The sequence below is a fragment of the Chelonia mydas genome, chromosome 28, assembly GCF_015237465.2.
Source record: "Chelonia mydas isolate rCheMyd1 chromosome 28, rCheMyd1.pri.v2, whole genome shotgun sequence".
Classification (NCBI taxonomy): domain Eukaryota; kingdom Metazoa; phylum Chordata; order Testudines; family Cheloniidae; genus Chelonia; species Chelonia mydas.
In genome coordinates this window covers 5891357-5910639 of record NC_051268.2, presented here as the reverse complement: position 1 = coordinate 5910639, position 19283 = coordinate 5891357, and the positions used below count along the sequence as shown (strand labels likewise).

At 49.3% G+C, this 19283-nt stretch overlaps 3 protein-coding genes, 1 non-coding gene and 1 pseudogene across 6 annotated transcripts in view; 1 reads left to right on the top strand and 4 right to left on the bottom strand.

Moving 5' to 3' along the window:
- The window catches only part of LOC102945014 (zinc finger protein 883-like), a 705100-nt gene that overhangs the window by 396171 nt on the left and 289646 nt on the right, over positions 1-19283 (bottom strand). The window lies entirely within an intron of this gene.
- LOC102934537 overlaps positions 1-19283 on the top strand; it is a 1094240-nt pseudogene that overhangs the window by 876809 nt on the left and 198148 nt on the right.
- LOC102933291 (zinc finger protein OZF) overlaps positions 1-19283 on the bottom strand; it is a 1218290-nt gene that overhangs the window by 1154868 nt on the left and 44139 nt on the right. The window lies entirely within an intron of this gene.
- TRNAM-CAU lies at positions 11618-11690 on the bottom strand. Its single transcript has one exon. It is a non-coding gene; the product is annotated as a tRNA-Met (tRNA).
- LOC122463958 (putative KRAB domain-containing protein ZNF788) lies at positions 16729-17730 on the bottom strand. Its single transcript, XM_043537561.1, has 2 exons — positions 17577-17730; positions 16729-16909 (listed from the first exon to the last, which is right to left on the bottom strand). Exons 1-2 carry the CDS (start codon positions 17655-17657, stop codon positions 16742-16744), a joined length of 249 nt encoding a protein of 82 aa, XP_043393496.1. The 5' UTR covers positions 17658-17730; the 3' UTR covers positions 16729-16741.

Here is a 19283-nt window from a genome sequence, read left to right as displayed (position 1 = left end):
AAAGGATTTCAGGTTAATCCCACCACTCTGCCACCATGTCAAGGTTCCTTCCCCACTCTGAACTCTAGGGTACAGATGTGGGGGACCTGCATGAAAACCTCCTAAACTTACTTTTACCAGCTTAGGTTAAAACTTCCCCAAGGTACAAAATTATTTTACCCTTGGATTTCCACTGCCACCACCAAACTTTATCTGGGTTTACTGGGAAACAGAGTTTGGACATGTCTTTCCCCCCCAAAATCCTCCCAACCCTTGCACCCCACTTCCTGGGGAAGGTTTGGTAAAAATCCTCACCAATTTGCATAGGTGACCACAGACCCAAACCCTTGGATCTGAGAACAATGAAAAAGCATTCAGTTTTCTTACAAGAAGACTTTTAATAGAAGTAAAGGAATCACCTCTGTAAAATCAGGATGGTAGATTCCTTACAGGGTAATTAGATTCAAAACATAGAGAATCCCTCTAGGCAAAACCTTAAGTTACAAAAAAGACACACAGACAGGAATATTCATTCTATTCAGCACAGCTCTTTTCTCAGCCATTTAACGGAATCATAATCTAACGCATACCTAGCTAGATTACTTACTAAGTTCTAAGACTCCATTCCTGTTCTGTCCCAGGCAAAAGCATCACACAGACAGACACAGACCCTTTGTTTTTCTCCCTCCTCTCAGCTTTTGAAAGTATCTTTTCTCCTCATTGGTCATTTTGGTCAGGTGCCAGCGAGGTTACCTTTAGCTTCTTAACCCTTTACAGGTGAGAGGATTTTTCCTCTGGCCAGGAGAGATTTTAAAGGGGTTTACCCTTCCCTTTATATTTATGACAACAGGAAAGCTCCAAACCAAGAAAGCTCACTTTCACTTCACTTTCCCATGGGCATTTCCCTGCCAGCTCTCTGGCACAGCAATACAAGACACAAGAAATGCAGGAAAATAAAGATGAGTGAAGGAAACCTGCAGGTACTTCGATCCCTCCAGCGTCAGAGGAAACCATTTTTGGGGAAGGGTCCGGCTTACCGAGGAGGACAAAGAGATGAAACATGGACTCGCCGATGCTGTGCAAAACATCACGATCCCAGAGCCCATGTGACGTGAGGGTCAGCACTTTGGCTGCTTCCTGCCTGCACAGAGTTGACAAACTGGGGGCAGCCAAAGCTGGGAAACCTGATTATAGACACTGAGTCAGAATGCTATCTGCTCACGTCAAGTGGAAGCAAATCCCCTCCCTAGCTTCTTATGCCAAAATTATAATCAGCGGAGTGGTTTCCCTGGACAAGCCACTAGGTAGGCAGAAGAAGAAGCGGAGAGGGATGCGGTGGGGTAAATGAAAGCAGAGGAGGATTGTTCCTCTTTTGTGTTGCTCTTGGGAGTCTGATGGAGGAACCTAAAGCATAATTTGAGGTTGTTTCAACACTTTTGCTTGAGCTCAGGTTATGAGCACAGGGGTTCCTTCACTCTCTGTTCTTGTCCCCTCTGAAATGGGGAATGGACCATTTCCTAAACTGGAGAGAAAATAGCCTTAGAAAGCATAGAGGAGCTGAACCAAAAAACCCTACATTGCCCCCCCTTATGGTCTACTGCAGGGGTAGTCAACTATTTTTTGTCAAGGTCCAAATTCCTTGGTCGAGATATAATCAAGGTCCAGACTCCAGAGAAAATAAGTTTAAAAAAATCATAATAATAAGTAAATAAAAAGATTTCAGGGTCCATTAAAAATTTCTGGCTGTCTAGAGTTGGCCCGTGGTACGCCTGTTGGGTACCCTTGGTCTACTGGTTAGGACGCTCATTGATACTGCCTTGGTTCCATCCTCAGTCAGGGAAAGAAATTTCTCGACACAATTCTCCATTCAGTCTTCACTGCAAATTTTAAAAAACTCAGAACTTTCACCCCTATAGCTTATTATCTGGCCATTTTCTGCCCTGTCCCTTATAAACACAAAACGGGGCCTTTTTAAAAACCAGAGACTTTGAGATGGGGGAGAACTGGCTGACTCCAGATGCCCATCTCTATTCACTTGTGTGCCGAATTGAATGAATCTCTTTGGATACACAGCAATCGTGAAGCATAAATCTGCTTCAGTGGATATACTCGAAGCGATATTGTCTAAATAACACCTGGCTTTTTTCAAAACCAGCAATAGCCACAAGAGGTCCCAGAATCGTCTGAGATTGGCTTTAGCTGACAAAGGGGCCCATTTTTCAGCTAGGAATTAAACTTCTTTGTTCCATATTCTCTGCTTTGAGGCTATTTCCTCTTTTCTCAGGTAGAGTGGTGAGCAAACGCGCAGGTGGGTGAGATAATATCTTTCACTGGGCCATCTTCTGTTGGGGACAAAGACAAGCTTTTCTGGGACCTGCATGGCTACAACTACATAGCAAATGCTCATAAGACATGAATTAGTTCTTCTTTCACACTCGAATGCATCACTTTTGGTGTGACACCAAGAAACGTTTCTTAGCCCGCATAACCGTTTCTTCTCCACATTTTGAGATTATCTTTCGGCTGTAATACCATCACATATTAAAATTCCAAATGGCCAATTAGCAAGCACCAGAATAAAGAACAGACAATTATTAATCTGCCTCACCCCTAGCCCTGCCCAGGATCTCTGCATTGGTTTAGGAAATATTTTCACATAGATATTTGCGAATTGGGAAGCTTTAAATTGTGTCAGCTTCCATCTAGAAAGAGAGAGTGGTAAGCTAAATTGCTCCAACACAGATTTCCCCATCTATGTGAGAAAAAGAATTAGAAAGAAGTAAGGAAAGTGAATCCAAGGTTGATGATTCTGACCTTTCCTTTGAAATGCTCGGTGCAATAGACCAGTGAATATTCCCATAAGTAAACTCCAGTAAGTGACAGAAAGGAGGGCATGGGAAAAGGCTGTCAAATGTTGTGTTAAACTTTAATTCATGAGCAAAATTGTGTGGCAATTAAATTACAACCCTAAAATATCGTAAAAGGACAGAATAACGAACAAAAAGTGTGGGAAATAAGCGTGTATTTCAGCAAAGGGCTTGGAATGGAGGAAGACGAAAACTGATCAGTCAGGGGAAAAGGCACTGTTTCTGCCTAGGTTTAAGCCAGGGATATTTTGCGTGTCAAGCAAACATGATAACCACCACACCACACTACAATCTATGACAGAAACCAATTGTGCCCAGCTTTGGATGTCCCCTTCTAAGGCTTTCTCAGCTGCCAGTGTATATCTGCTCACTCAGTTCCCCTTTGAAGAACAGGAAAACAAAGAACTTACTTTCCAAACTCAGACAGGCATCAGAAAAGCTGCAATGTCTCATCCAATTTGCCCTTCTCACAATAAGGCCAAAACGCGGGCAAATTTCTTAAGCACGAAACCTCACATCCACTCCATTTCTCCATGGACATTTCTCTGCCATCTCCTCAGGAGCAACCAACAAGACAAGAAAGCAAAATGCAGTAAAATCAAGGGCACGTTTCCCACCACAGGTTTCACTGACTGTGAAGGGTCATATAGAAATGTTTTGCCTTTTCATACCTGAAGACTTGGTTATTCTCTCCTTCCCTGAACTGGAATGGAAAGCAAGGAGATAGGTGTGAGAACAAGCACTCCTAAGCAAAGGAAACAAGGCACCCAGCATATAACCCATCAGCAGGAGAGTAAAACCTGGGCTACATTACACAGTCAGGCCCGCCGACAGCATTTTAGGTTGTCCTAATTACCTCACGGTGCACACTGCAGCCGTGTCCCATCTAGGGAAGTGCCCTGCTACACCCACATAGTAACTCCAGCTCCTCAAGAGGCACGGGGATTACGTTGGGGTCGTTAGGACAACACAGTGTCTGTGTAGACACTGCCTTACTCACAGGGGCTGCTGGCTGTCTTGCCAATTTCCTGGCTTCCGGCTGGCTCCCTTCATGGCTGCCCTCCGCTCCCTGATCCCAGCGGGGCTGCACCTGCCTGGCTCCTCGCGGGGCTGCTGCACGAAAGCTCCCGGGTCCCAGCGCAGGGAGCCGAGAAGCCTGGGCACTTGGCCCCCGCCCCCACTCCTGGCTGGGAGCAGGCAGGCAAGAAGCCCAGGTGGCCGGCTCCCACTCCAGGGAGGAGGTGGGGAGTCAAGAGCCCAGGGGGCAGCTGCGCGGAGTGAAGAGCCCCGTTTCTCAGCCCCCCCCCACGCTGCCCCTCTTCATTCGGTGGAAGCACTCCTGGTGAAGACACACACTGCCGACAGAAGGAGGGGAGGGGGGACAAATTCAAATTAAGCTTCTGCTTCCTCCATCACGATCACGAGAGCAACGGAAAGAAAACTCAAGAGGAACAAGCCTCCTCTGCTTTCATGCACCCCATCACAACCCTCCCTGCTTCGTTTTCTGCCTGCATTTCCTTTCAAAACTGCAACGGCTGCTACAGAAAACAATCATGTCTCTGAATTCACAGCAACATCCTGAGGATGATAAAAGTATGAAGGAATTCATGGTCCTTTATGACCTAATAATAATAATTAATAATAATAATTAATACATTATTATTTGTATTGCAAGATTAATCTTTCCGTTTTGCAGATTCAGCTCCACATTGATTCTTGTTGCTCGTTGCAATGTATCTATCTATCTAGGCAACAGTATTTGCCGTTGTTTCAGGTGGGGCACTCAGCGTGTTACGTTTTTCTGACAATCTGTGTCTCGAAAATTCTAGCCAATATGCTGGAAGTTCCAAGAACCATCAAATTATGAAGGAATTCGAGGTCCTTTTTTATATTACCATTTATCAGTAGTTATTATTTGTAGAGCAAAGATTAATCTTTCGTTTTTTTAGATCCAGCTCTACGCTGATTCTTGTTGCTATTTGCCATGTATCTGTAGCTATCTAGCTATAAAGGCAACCGGTTTTTGCTCTTGTTTCTTTGTATTTGTACACTGCAACTTTTCAGCCCAAGCCACATGACCCTGATTAATGTGACACCGGCCAGCCGTGGGTGATTCATTGCACTGTAGACATATCCTAACATTATGTCTGCACAGCTATTAAAACACCCAGGGCACCTGTCTCAGAGCCTGGGGCAGCTGACTCAGGCTTCTGGGGCTGGGGCTGCCGGGCTATAAAATGGCAGTGGAGACAGATGGGCTTGAGCCCAACCTCTGAGGCCCCACGAGGGGTGAGGGTTTCCGAACCCAGGCTTCAGCAGGAACACCAGTATCTGCACCCCACTTTTCAGCCCCACAGCTTGAGCTCCAGGAGCCCACGTCAGGTGACCCAGGCCAGCCCTGCTGCCATCTTTATCCCGGGAGAGAGGGACTCTACGGGGACGTCTCCATTGCAATGTCAGCCCAGGGGTGGCAGGCTGTGCTCAAAGCAGCACCCTGGAAGCCCCATAGTCCCCACTCTCATAGAATTAAGGTAGGATTTGTACAGAGCCGGCCTGGCGAGCTATCATTGTAAAAGTCGTGATCTGTTGAAGGCTAATACCTGGGTGGATGGTGTGTGCTAGCCGTGTCTGGGAAGTGGTGGAGTTTTGCTCTGGGTGCGTTACTGAAATATGTGATGAGGCTGGGAAATGGCCAAGACCAGCCTTTCCGGTGAGACGCTGGAGAAGCCAGACTCGCTGCTGGGCCAGTAAAGGTATCCACGCCCCCAAGGACACGTATATAATGCGGACTTCTCCAAGACAGCCCGGAGACAATGGACACTGCTTGACTCACATCAAGGCAAAGGAACTTCCTAGCAAGTTGGGAGAAACTATGAAAGAGGGGAAGAGACGTCATGACTTGGCCTCTCTCCCCCGCAATTCAACACCTGGAAACACATCTGGAAGACAAAGACTGAACTGAAATAATTCAGAGATCACAAGAGAATAATAATAATCCATTCAAATCAAAGTCCCCAAACAGACTAGTATTGGTTTCTCAGCAGAAAACTTTCCATTTGGGGGATTTTGTTTTCCCAGTCAGACCTTGCCAAGGGAAGCAGAGAGAAAATCTTTGAGTTGCCTCCGCCAGAACAGCTTGGCCTAGACACGCTAGCTGTGGGTCACTGTCGTGGCCTTGCTGAGGACAGGGGCATTTTAATCATTTGCGGAGGTCCCAGGGTGTTTGGGGAGATTATGAGGCTGTTACCTTTTGAGATAAAAGCTAAGAAATACAGAACTAGACAATTCTTTCATACATCTGGACTTTAGACATATTTCATTTAAAGCAGGGGGTCTAACATGCTGTGAGAAAGTGGAAATGTTGGAAGCTCAAATAATTCATTTTTTTCTAGGTCTTGTGCATGTCTAAATGGCACAACAGGTTAATTTATAAGCACATCGTTCTTAACTTCGTTAAATATTATGTGGTGTATTAACTCTATCAAGTGGGTTGTACAATACGATGACTTTTCCATGCCTTGCCCAAAACATATTTTTAATATTATTTGAATGCACCGAACTTCTTGAACATAAAGTTGTTTATTTCATTCCTGTGAAGTGTGTTGGTAGCTCAGTTAATTGAGTTTATTGTCACTCTGTGTGTGTGTGTGAGGTACAACACAATAATTTAGTGATGCTGAAAACGTTCCCTTCTCCCTCCGGAACTGCCTCGGAATCACCTTCCCTTTGTAGATTAATCTACTCCTGTGTCTGTATGAGGAAAATATGGTTTCTATGAAAAAACCTCATTGTTTATTTAAAAGGACTGACACCAAATGGCCACACTATGGGGATACAACACCATGAATAAGAACAGGAGGACTTGTGGTACCTTAGAGACTAACCAATTTATTGGAGCATAAGCTTTCGTGAGCTACAGCTCACTTTGTCAGATGCACTGAGTGGAAAATACAGTGGGGAGATTTATATACACAGAGAACATGAAACAATGGGGGTTACCCTCCACACTGTAACCAGAGTGATCAGGTAAGGTGAGCTATTACCAGGAGGAGAGCCGGGTGGGGTGGGGGAAACCTTTTGTAGTGATCATTGGAATTAATTTGCAAACTGGATACAGTTAACTTAGGCTTGACTAGAGACTGGGAGTGGATGGGTCATTACACAAAGTAAAACTATTTCCTCATGTTTATTTCCCACCCCCCACTGTTCTCACATGTTCTTGTCAACTGCTGGCAATGGCCGACCTTGAGTACCACTGGAAATCAGAGAAAAAAGATGAGAGCAGAGTGATTTCTAGACACCCTCCCATCCATCTAACACACACACACAGACTTTTCTAAGGCATTAACTTTTCCTTCTCCTTTATGATTCTTTAATGCATCTGGAAATACCAATTCCTAGAGGCCCCTTTCACAGAGCAAACAACCACAGAGCAATGAGAAAGCTGGGGGCTGCCAGGTTGTTGAGGGCAAGTCTTGAAAGGGATGCACAAACAATCCAGCTGGATCCTCGGCAACCAGATGTGGGGATTAGCTGCCACAGCTGTGGCTGCTGCTCTGAGGGGAGCGGTATAAACTACCTGCCTGTGGATGCAGCCCACCAGCTGGTTCTCCTGCGGCAGATGGTGAGTGGTTGGGCAGGGATGCTGCACCGGGTGGGGTCTGGAATATGAACAGGGGTCTAAGAAACCTGCCTTCAGAGGGGGTCAAGGATGCAGAGGCTGTGGAGTCTCAGCATCACAGTCATCAGGAGTCCAAGCTTCTTGGGGGGTGAGCTTGTGGGCAATGGCCCAACTGGATTGTTTGTGCATCCCTTTCGCCACGTCCCTTGTGATCCACCAGGGCTTGCAGCACCATGGAAGAGTACCCGGTTTATGTACTGGGTGCCCCGCTGTTCCGGGGCCAAGAGAGGGATATGCGTTATGTCTATTGCCCTGCCGCAGTCAGGGAACCCCAGAGCATTAAAGCCATCCACAATGGTCTGCACATTTCCCAAAGTCACGACCCTTGATAGCAGCTGGTCAATGATTGTGTTGGCTACTTGGATCACAGCAGCCCCCACAGCAGATTTCCCCACTCCAAACTGATTCCCAACTGACCGGTAGCTGTCGGGCGTTGCAAGCTTCCACAGGGCTATGGCCACTCGCTTCCCAACTGTGAGGACGGCTCTCATTTTGGTGTTTTTGTGCTTCAGGGTAGGGGACAGCAAGTCGCAAAGCTCCATGAAAGAGGCCCTTACGCATACAAAAGTTTCTCAGTCACTGGGAATCATCCCACACCTGCAACACGATGTGGTCCCAGCAGTCTGTGCTTGTTTCCTGGGCCCAGAATCAGCGTGCCATGACACGAACCTGGCCCAGCGCCACCATGATCTCCCAATTGCCACACGCCGTGCCATCTTTGTCCATGTCCTCATCAGTATAGTAATCGCGCCATCGTCGCTTCCTCGCCCAGTTTTGCAGGGACTGCACATACTGCTGGATAATGCGTGAGGTATTTACAACAGTCAGAACCGCAACGGAGATCTGAGCGGGCTCCATGGCGCCTCCACGGGTAATCCTGGAAAAAGGGAGCGAAATACAGGAGAGCAGAGTGGCAAGGGAAGAGGTGCTGTTTGGTTCGTGGTAGCCGAACAAAGGCGGGAAATGGTTGTCTTCTGTGGTTTTCACGGAGGCGGGAGCCCAGGACAGACAACCCGGAGAAGCTCGGAAGCGTGGCACCAGCGGGAGAGCAGAGTTGGCGGCGGAAGCGTTCGATGAGGAAGAGAAAGAGTAGACAGTAGAGATTACATCAGAAGGGGAGAGGAAATGAGAGGCGGATTCATAGTTGCAGGAGAGATCGCATGCCCTGATTCTCATGGGTGACTTTAATTTTCCTGATATCTGCTGGGAGAGCAATACAGCGGTGCATAGACAATCCAGGAAGTTTTTGGAAAGCGCAGGGGACAATTTCCTGGTGCAAGTGCTAGGGGAGCCAACTAGGGGGGGCGCTTTTCTTGACCTGCTGCTCACAAACCAGGTAGAATTAGTGGGGGAAGCAAAAGTGGATGGGAATCTGGGAGGCAGTGACCATGAGTTGGTTGAGTTCAGGATCCTGACGCAGGGAAGAAAGGTAAGCAGCAGGATACGGACCCTGGACTTCAGGAAAGCAGACTTTGACTCCCTCAGGGAACAGATGGCCAGGATCCCCTGGGGGACTAACATGAAGGGGAAAGGAGTCCAGGAGAGCTGGCTGTATTTCAAGGAATCCCTGTTGAGGTTACAGGGACAAACCATCCCGATGAGTCGAAAGAATAGTAAATATGGCAGGCGACCAGCTTGGCTTAATGGTGAAATCCTAGCGGATCTTAAACATAAAAAAGAAGCTTACAAGAAGTGGAAGGTTGGACATATGACCAGGGAAGAGTATAAAAATATTGCTAGGGCATGTAGGAAAGATATCAGGAGGGCCAAATCGCACCTGGAGCTGCAGCTAGCAAGAGATGTCAAGAGTAACAAGAAGGGTTTCTTCAGGTATGTTGGCAACAAGAAGAAAGCCAAGGAAAGTGTGGGCCCCTTACTGAATGAGGGAGGCAACCTAGTGACAGAGGATGTGGAAAAAGCTAATGTACTCAATGCTTTTTTTGCCTCTGTTTTCACTAACAAGGTCAGCTCCCAGACTGCTGCGCTGGGCATCACAAAATGGGGAAGAGATGGCCAGCCCTCTGTAGAGATAGAGGTGGTTAGGGACTATTTAGAAAAGCTGGACGTGCACACGTCCATGGGGCCGGACGAATTGCATCCGAGAGTGCTGAAGGAATTGGCGGCTGTGATTGCAGAGCCCTTGGCCATTATCTTTGAAAACTCGTGGCGAACGGGGGAAGTCCCGGATGACTGGAAAAAGGCTAATGTAGTGCCCATCTTTAAAAAAGGGAAGAAGGAGGATCCTGGGAACTACAGGCCAGTCAGCCTCACCTCAGTCCCTGGAAAAATCATGGAGCAGGTCCTCAAAGAATCAATCCTGAAGCACTTAGAGGAGAGGAAAGTGATCAGGAACAGTCAGCATGGATTCACCAAGGGAAGGTCATGCCTGACTAATCTAATCGCCTTTTATGATGAGATTACTGGTTCTGTGGATGAAGGGAAAGCAGTGGATGTATTGTTTCTTGACTTTAGCAAAGCTTTTGACACGGTCTCCCACAGCATTCTTGTCAGCAAGTTAAGGAAGTATGGGCTGGATGAATGCACTATAAGGTGGGTAGAAAGCTGGCTAGATTGTCGGGCTCAACGGGTAGTGATCAATGGCTCCATGTCTAGTTGGCAGCCGGTGTCAAGTGGAGTGCCCCAGGGGTCGGTCCTGGGGCCCGTTTTGTTCAATATCTTCATAAATGATCTGGAGGATGGTGTGGATTGCACTCTCAGCAAATTTGCGGATGATACTAAACTGGGAGGAGTGGTAGATACGCTGGAGGGGAGGGATAGGATACAGAAGGACCTAGACAAATTGGAGGATTGGGCCAAAAGAAATCTGATGAGGTTCAATAAGGATAAGTGCAGGGTCCTGCACTTAGGATGGAAGAATCCAATGCACCGCTACAGACTAGGGACCGAATGGCTAGGCAGCAGTTCTGCGGAAAAGGACCTAGGGGTGACAGTGGACGAGAAGCTGGATATGAGTCAACAGTGTGCCCTTGTTGCCAAGAAGGCCAATGGCATTTTGGGATGTATAAGTAGGGGCATAGCGAGCAGATCGAGGGACGTGATCGTTCCCCTCTATTCGACACTGGTGAGGCCTCATCTGGAGTACTGTGTCCAGTTTTGGGCCCCACACTACAAGAAGGATGTGGATAAATTGGAGAGAGTCCAGCGAAGGGCAACAAAAATGATTAGGGGTCTGGAACACATGACTTATGAGGAGAGGCTGAGGGAGCTGGGATTGTTTAGTCTGCAGAGGAGAAGAATGAGGGGGGATTTGATAGCTGCTTTCAACTACCTGAAAGGGGGTTCCAAAGAGGATGGCTCTAGACTGTTCTCAATGGTAGCAGATGACAGAACGAGGAGTAATGGTCTCAAGTTGCAATGGGGGAGGTTTAGATTGGATATTAGGAAAAACTTTTTCACTAAGAGGGTGGTGAAACACTGGAATGCGTTACCTAGGGAGGTGGTAGAATCTCCTTCCTTAGAGGTTTTTAAGGTCAGGCTTGACAAAGCCCTGGCTGGGATGATTTAACTGGGGCTTGTTCCTGCTTTGAGCAGGGGGTTGGACTAGATGACCTTCTGGGGTCCCTTCCAATCCTGATATTCTATGATTCTATGAGAGGAAGCGGTGCGCCGTCTGCTGAAAGCAGTATGGCGTCTGCATGCCAAAAAGGCGTGAAACGATCGTCCGCCAGAGCTTCCCGATGACACGCACCAGAAACACCCGCAAGAATGGTTTTGCTCCATCGTGCACTGGGAGCATTACCCAGAATTCCTATGGGCGGCGGGAACTGTGGGAACTGTGGGATAGCGACCCACGGTGCACCCGCTCCGACGTTCGATGCTAACCTCGGTACTGTGGACACACTCTGCCGAATTCACATGCTTTAGTGGAGACACCGAAGACTGAATGTCTAAAACAGCTCCCGAAATTTCAAATCAAATAATTTTGAACTAATTTCGTACTGTAGACGTCCCCTTAGAAAAGTCTGTGTGTGTGTGTTAGATGGATGGGAGGGTGTCTAGAAACCACTCAGCTCTAGTCTTTTTTTCTCTGATTTACATTAGAAAATCTGAAGCAGGGAGCAAGAAGAGTTGCCTTCTCTGAGGCTTGAACTCAGGACCTTCAGATTATGAGACTGACGCGCTGCCCGCTGCGCTAAGAAGGCTTGGAAGAGCTTTAGGCTCGGTGCTTATAGAACCAGCTGAGCGGCGGGGAACCAGCTGAGCAGCGGGGGACAGCAGAGCAGCAAACAGCAGGAGTTTGCCTGGGAGTTCACCTGGAGTGAGCCCACTGAGGCTTACACCCTAACGACTTCTCTGAGTAATTACTGCATCTCCTGAGGAAGCTCATAGTAGGAAGGTAATATGGATGGGGAGTGTTCAACTGTTGTGACCTGCACTGGATGTGCCATGTTTGTCTTTCTTCCAGAGGACAGAAGCGACTTTGTCTGTACAAAGTGCAAGCTGGTCTCCATATTGGAAGAGAAGGTTCGAGGTCTGGAGCAACAGGTATCGACCCTGCGTTGCATAAGAGAAACTGAAGATTTCCTGGACAGACGTCAGGATATGCTTCTACGGACACAACGTTCTGAAGATTCAGAGCAGGCTGCGCAGTGGGGACAGGAGGACGGTGAAGAAATCTGGCAACATGTGACCTCCAGAAGAAGAAGGGGAAACGTCCATGTACCAGCAAAGCGGACACAGGTAAGTGACCGTTTTCATGTTCTCTCCACAGGTACCATTGCGGGGAGTGGCCCAGATGATACGTCTGGGGGAAGGAAGCAGAAGGAGACTCCACCAGTTGAAAGGCATGAGATGCACTGTCCTAGGGTTAGGGGTTCAACGACCACCACTCCCAAGAGAAGGAGGCGGGTGGTGGTGGTTGGGGACTCTCTCCTCAGGGGGACTGAGTCATCTATCTGCCGCTCTGACCGGGAAAACAGAGAAGTCTGCTGCTTGCCAGGGGCTAAGATTCACGATGTGACGGAGAGACTGCCGAGACTCATCAAGCCCTCAGACCGCTACCCCTTCCTGCTTCTCCACGTGGACACCAATGATACTGCCAAGAATGACCTTGAGCAGATCACTGCAGACTACGTGGCCCTGGGAAGAAGGATAAAGGTGTTTGAGGTGCAAGTGGTGTTCTCGTCCATCCTCCCCGTGGAAGGAATAGGCCAGGGTAGAGACCGTCAAATTGTGGAAGTCAAGGAATGGCTACGCAGGTGGTGTCAGAGAGAAGGCTTTGGATTCTTCGACCATGGGATGGTGTTCCAAGTAGGAGGAGTGCTAGGCAAAGACGGGCTCCACTTAATGAAGAGAGGGAAGAGCATCTTCGTGAGCAGGCTGGCTAACCTAGTGAGGAGGGCTTTAAACTAGGTTCACCGGGGGAAGGAGACCAAAGCCCTGAGGTAAGTGGGGAAGTGGGATACCGGGAGGAGGCACGAGCAGGAGTGCGTGAGAGGGGAGGGCTCCTGCCTCATACTGAGAAAGAGGGGCGATCAGCGGGTTATCTCAAGTGCTTATATACAAATGCACAAAGCCTGGGACACAAGCAGGGAGAACTGGAGGTCCTGGCAAAGTCAGGGAATTATGATGTGATTGGAATAACGGAGACATGGTGGGATAACTCACATGACTGGAGTACTGTCATGGATGGATATAAACTGTTCAGGAAGGACAGGGAGGCCAGAAAAGGTGGGGGAGTTGCACTGTATGTAAGGGAGCAATATGACTGCTCAGAGCTCAAGTATGAAACTGTAGAAAAACCTGAGTGTCTCTGGATTAAGTTTAGAAGCGTGAGCAACAAGGGTGATGTCATGGTGGGAGTCTCCTATAGACGACCGGACCAGGGGGATGAGGTGAATGAGGCTTTCTTCTGGCAACTCACAGAAGCTACTAGATCGCACGCCCTGGTTCTCATGGGCCACTTCAATCACCCTGATATCTGTTGGGAGAGCAATACAGCGGTGCACAGACAATCCAGGAAGTTTTTGGAAAGTGTAGGGGACAATTTCCTGGTGCAAGTGCTGGAGGAACCGACTAGGGGTGGAGCTCTTCTTGACCTGCTGCTCACAAACCGGGAAGAATTAGTAGGGGAAGCAAAAGTGGATGGGAACCTGGGAGGCAGTGAACATGAGATGGTCGAGTTCAGGATCCTGACACAAGGAGGAAAGCAAAGCAGCAGAATATCAATTCTGGTCTTCAGAAAAGCAGACTGTGACTCCCTCAGGGAACTGATGGGCAAGATCCCCTGGGAGAATAACATGAGGGGGAAAGGAGTCCAGGAGAGCTGGCTGTATTTTAAAGAATCCTTATTGAGGTTACAGAGACAAACCATCCCTATGTGTAGAAAGAATAGTAAATATGGCAGGCGACCAGCTTGGCTTAACAGTGAAATCCTTGCTGATCTTAAACACAAAAAAGAGACGTACAAGAAGTGGAAGATTGGACAAATGACCACTGATGAGTATATAAATATTACTCGGGCTTGCAGGAGTGAAATCAGGAAGGCCAAATCACACCTGGAGTTGCAGCTAGCGAGCGATGTTAAGAGTAACAAGAAGGGTTTCTTCAGGTATTTTGGCAATAAGAAGAAAGCCAAGGAAAGTGTGGGCCCCTTACTAAATGAGGGAGGCAACCTAGTGACAGAGGACGTGGAAAAAGCTAACATACTCAATGCTTCTTTTGCCTCTGTCTTCACGAACAAGGTCAGCTCCCAGATGACTGCACTGGGCAGCACAGCATGGGGAGGAGGTGACCAGCCCTCTGTGGAGAAAGAAGTGGTTCGGGACTATTTAGAAAAACTAGACGTGCACAAGTCCATGGGGCCAGATGCGCTGCATCCGAGAGTGCTAAAGGAATTGGCGGATGTGATTGCACAGCCATTGGCCATTATCTTTGAAAACTCATGGCGATCGGGGGAGGTCCTGGAAGATTGGAAAAAGGCTAATGTAGTGCCAATCTTTAAAAAAGGGAAGAAGGATGATCCTGGGAACTACAGGCCGGTCAGCCTCACCTCAGTCCTTGGAAAAATCATGGAGCAGGTCCTCAAGGAAACAATTCTGAAGCACTTAGAGGAGAGGAAAGTGATCAGGAACAGTCAGCATGGATTCACCAAGGGAAAGTCATGCCTGACTAATCTAATTGCCTTCTATGATGAGATAACTGGCTCTATGGATGAGGGGAAAGCAGTGGATGTGTTATTCCTTGACTTTAGCAAAGCTTTTGACACGGTCTCCCACAGTATTCTTGCCAGCAAGTTAAAGAAGTATGGGCTGGATGAATGAACTATAAGGTGGGTAGAAAGCTGGCTAGATTGTCGGGCTCAACGGGTAGTGATCAATGGCTCCATGTCTATTTGGCAGCTGGTATCTAGCGGAGTGCCCCAAGGGTCAGTTCTGGGGCCGGTTTTCTTCAATATCTTCATTAATGATCTGGAGGATGGTGTGGATTGCACCCTCAACAAGTTTGCGGATGACACTAATCTGGGAGGAGTGGTAGATACCCTGAAGGGTAGGGATAGGATACAGAGGGACCTAGACGAATTGGAGGATTGGGCCAAAAGAAATCTGATGAGGTTCAACAAGGACAAGTGCAGAATCCTGCAGTTAGGACGGAGGAATCCAATGCACCGCTACAGACTAGGGACCGAATGGCTCGGCAGCAGTTCTGCAGAGAAGGATCTAGGGGTGGCAGTGGACGAGAAGCTGGATATGAGTCAACAGTGTGCCCTTGTTGCCAAGAAGGCCAGTGGCATTTTGGGGTGTATAAGCAGGGGCATTGCCAGCAGATCGAGAGAGGTGATTGTCCCCCTCTATTTGACATTGGTGAGACCTCATCTGGAGTACTGTGTCCAGTTTTGGGCCCCACACTACAAGAAGGATGTGTAAAAATTGGAGAGAGTCCAGCGAAGGGCAACAAAAATGATGAGGGGACTGGAACATATGACTTATGAGGAGAGGCTGAGGGAACTGGGATTGTTTAGTCTGCGGAAGAGAAGAATGAGGGGGGATTTGATAGCTGCTTTCAACTACCTGAAAGAGGGTTCCAAAGAGGATGGATCTAGACTATTCTCAGTGGTGGCGGATGACAGAATGAGGAGTAATGGTCTCAAGTTGCAGTGGGGGAGGTTTAAGTTGGATATTAGGAAAAACTTTTTCACTAGGAGGGTGGTGAAACACTGGAATGCATTACCTAGGGAGGTGGTGGAATCTCCTTCCTTAGAAGTTTTTAAGGTCAGGCTTGAGAAAGCCCTGGCTGGGATGATTTAGTTGGGGATTGGTCCTGCTTTGAGCAGGGGGTTGGACTAGATGACCTCCTGAGGGCCCTTCCAACCCTGATCTTCTATGATTCTCTGATTACCTGTTCTGTTCATTCCCTCTGGGGCAATTGGCATTGGTTACTGTTGGAAGACGGGATACTGGGCTAGATGGACCTTTGGTCTGACCCAGTGTGGCCGTTCTTCTGTACTAGGGAATCTAGTGAGTCCACTGTAATGGGAAAAAGTATGAAAGTCCCTGGGTGTGGAGAACACTGGGAAATTAGAAGCTACAATTCAGGAGCAACAGACTCTAATTAGTCTGGAAAAGCAGAATGTGAAACATAAGAACCAGGTCATGTGACTTCAGGAATGATGGATTCCAAGATCCAAGGAGTCTGCAGAAGAGAGAGATTGTGGCTATTGCACATGGGGATGGGGGAGCAACACTCTCCATGTTTCCGGAAGTTTCACTACCAACCTAGGCCATTTTCCCATGCACGGGTGCAATCCGGAGCAGTGAGGAGTTGCGTCATCTGTAATCCTGGGTGAGATTCAATGTTCTGCAGCTGGAGCTCCCTTGTCTGGATTCCCCCAGCCAGCATTCAAGGACGCCAAGAGTGTCTGTGTGATCAGTAACCCTGGACCAGCAGCCCTGACTCCAGCAGCCTGCTTCTTACACCCCAAGCACATCCTGGTCTGGGTGGAGTAGGCTCAGGGTCTGAGAGAAGGCCAGGGGAAGGAAGCTTCTGTTCGTTATGCTGGACCTAACACCCCGTTTTACTTGTGCAAACAGGAGATATTGGACACTGTGCGGTACTGCCCCTGGGCTCTGTCCCCACAGTGTTCTGCAGCAGGGGAGGGTCTCTGGTCGTGTGTGGGTCACTGGCACACTTGGGGTGATGCTGGAACAGGACAGAGCAGAGGTGCCATTGCGGGGGTGGGGTGAACCTCATCTCTTCATTTCCCCCTCCAAGAACCGAGGGGACAGGAACCCTTACCCAGCGAGGTCACATTCTCATAGGTCTCCTGCATGACGTCTCTGTAGAGGGCTCTCTGAGCGGGGTCCAGCAGAGCCCCCTCTTCCCTGGTGACATACACCGCCACCTCCTCGAAGGTCACCGGCCCCTGAAAGAGCAAGAGCCCCCCACTCAGGACCTGCTGCCCCACTCACAGCCCCACTATTCGTGGGGGAGAGGAGCCAATCAAATGGAAATTCTGGGTGGATCGCAGTCAACAGAGGCCCACCCCCACCCCGCTCAGAGCATCCAGGAAACACCAGGAGAGCCCCTCCTCTCTCCCAGCAGATCCATCACACACCTACTAGCCCCAGACCGATACAGGAGATGCTGCCCCGAGCAGGGACCAGGGAGAGCTCCCTGGTAGGAAGCCCAACACCCTCCTCCTTGTGAGGAGCTGAATCTGAAGGGAGGGGAATCTCCTCTAAGCCTGATGGGTGGGTGCCCCCTTCATATCTCACTTGTTAGTGGGGTCAGGCTCCAGCACTGGGAGTCTGGTCAGTTTTCCCAGCCCCATGTTGGTGGGTTATTTTCTGTTCCACAAATTGGAGCATTTCCACCTCCGAACCTCATGGGTCTGTTCCTCGAATCTAGGCCACGTATTAAACAACTCCCAGCAGGTTTGCCACCCCCGGCCTCCTCCCTTTCTCCACCCTGTGCATTTCCTGTCCCGCTCCAACCTCCAAACCAGAAGGTGCAAACCTTCCCCTCTCCGGTGTATTTGCTGTCCCTCTCCTCCTGCGGGACCGCACCAGCAACCCCCCGATAATACCTACCTGCACTGGCTCCTCTGCAGCCATTTCTCTCTCCTGTCCCGTGGGAGGCTGGGATGAACTGGAGTGAAACGTGGGCGTCATTCTGCAGCCTGGCAGGGCGAGAAGGGCCGTTGTGGAGGTTTCAGACCAGGATTCGGTTCATTTCACATCATGCTTCCCCCAGACCCTTTGCACAGACAGACATCCTACAGTCTGCCGTGCTGGGAAAATGCTTGATATTCTCTTCATTACAGCAGAGACCTGGCCCCTCCTGCCAGGCTAAGCCCAGAGACACATTTCTAAGCCTCCCTTCTCCCTCCCCACCACTCCGCAACAAAGTCTCTGAACACAATGCAGTAAAAGGGCAGAACCAAAGGAGTCCCTTTCGAGATTCCCTCGGACACTGACCCCAGGGCAGCCACACCCCAGCAGGAGGGATGTGGGGTCCGGAACTGGCTTTTCCTCTCTCTGATCCTCATCTTGATCCACAGGAAAGTGATATTAACCAGGGTGCAGCGTTACCTCTGTCTGGGCAGATTAGCGATCTGGAAATCTCTCTTGAAACTCTTCTCTCCCACGGCCCCTTTCAGTCTCTGTCTCCTATCTCCTTTGCCCTGTCCCCTCTCCCTGCCCGTCTGTAGGAAAGTCCCATTCCTGGGTTGGTTGCTCCCCATGGCTGGATTGTTCCTGCAACTGGTAATGGGACGAGAAATGACTGGGGGAGGAGGGGCTGTTTGTGTAGAGTCATTTTAAGGCCAGACCCCAGCATTTTCCCTTGGTTTCCTTCAGTTACCTGGAGTCTCTGGCTCAGAATTTAGTATTAACAGGGCCCAGGGCTGCCCCAGGGGGCCAGTACCAGCTGGAGAAAGTCCTCACCTGGGCCGGGCAGAGAAGAAGCTTTAATTAAGGTCACTTCCCAGCACAGAACCCCTGGTGGGGGAGCAGCAGCTGCTCAGCCCGGTCTCCCAGATCACAATGGAGGCTGCAGGGTCTGACCAGGGAGCTGAACCCCAATATCCTGAGCAGAGAGGGACAGAGCGTATGAGCAGCCTTCCCTCCCTTAGCTCTCTGGGGAGAGCAGCTAATGAGAGCCGCTCCTCACAGGGAGAATTGCTAATCTCATTTGCCCCACTGTCCATCTGCAGTCACTCCTTGTCTGTCCTTGCAGTGACTCTGGAGTAACGATGGTCTCAATGAAACCAGATTTCAGAACGAATGAGTCCAGAACGCTGTAGAAGAGACCATTGTGTGGCAGTGCTAACCCCCTTCCCACCTCCCTCAGCCCCCCAGATCTAGGACAAGGACTGGGGGTCATGAATTTTCCTGATGGAACCAGAATTTCCTGCAGTTTTTAAGGGGGGAGAAAATCAAAACCTGTGATTTCACCTCACAGTGTTTGATAAGTGGATAGAAAGTTATCACGGTGACTGTGCGTGGCCGGGGAATGCCGCCGGGCAGTGCTTGGAGCCAGGGTTCTGGCACAAGGTGATCAGAGAGAAGTGGCATGGTTAGTAGCAGCCCCCAGAGCCTCCATCCAGGGCCCCCTGTAACCAGAGCCCAGACCCCCCCAGCCCGGGTCCCACCAGATATTCCCTGGGACCCAGCCCCCAGAGTCCCTGGCCAGGGACCCCAGATAGCCCTCAGAGCCCCACTGGCCAAAAGAACCCCCCACCAGACTGTTACTGCCAGGTTGGGAATCCCAGAATTCCCCCCACCAAGAGCCCCCAG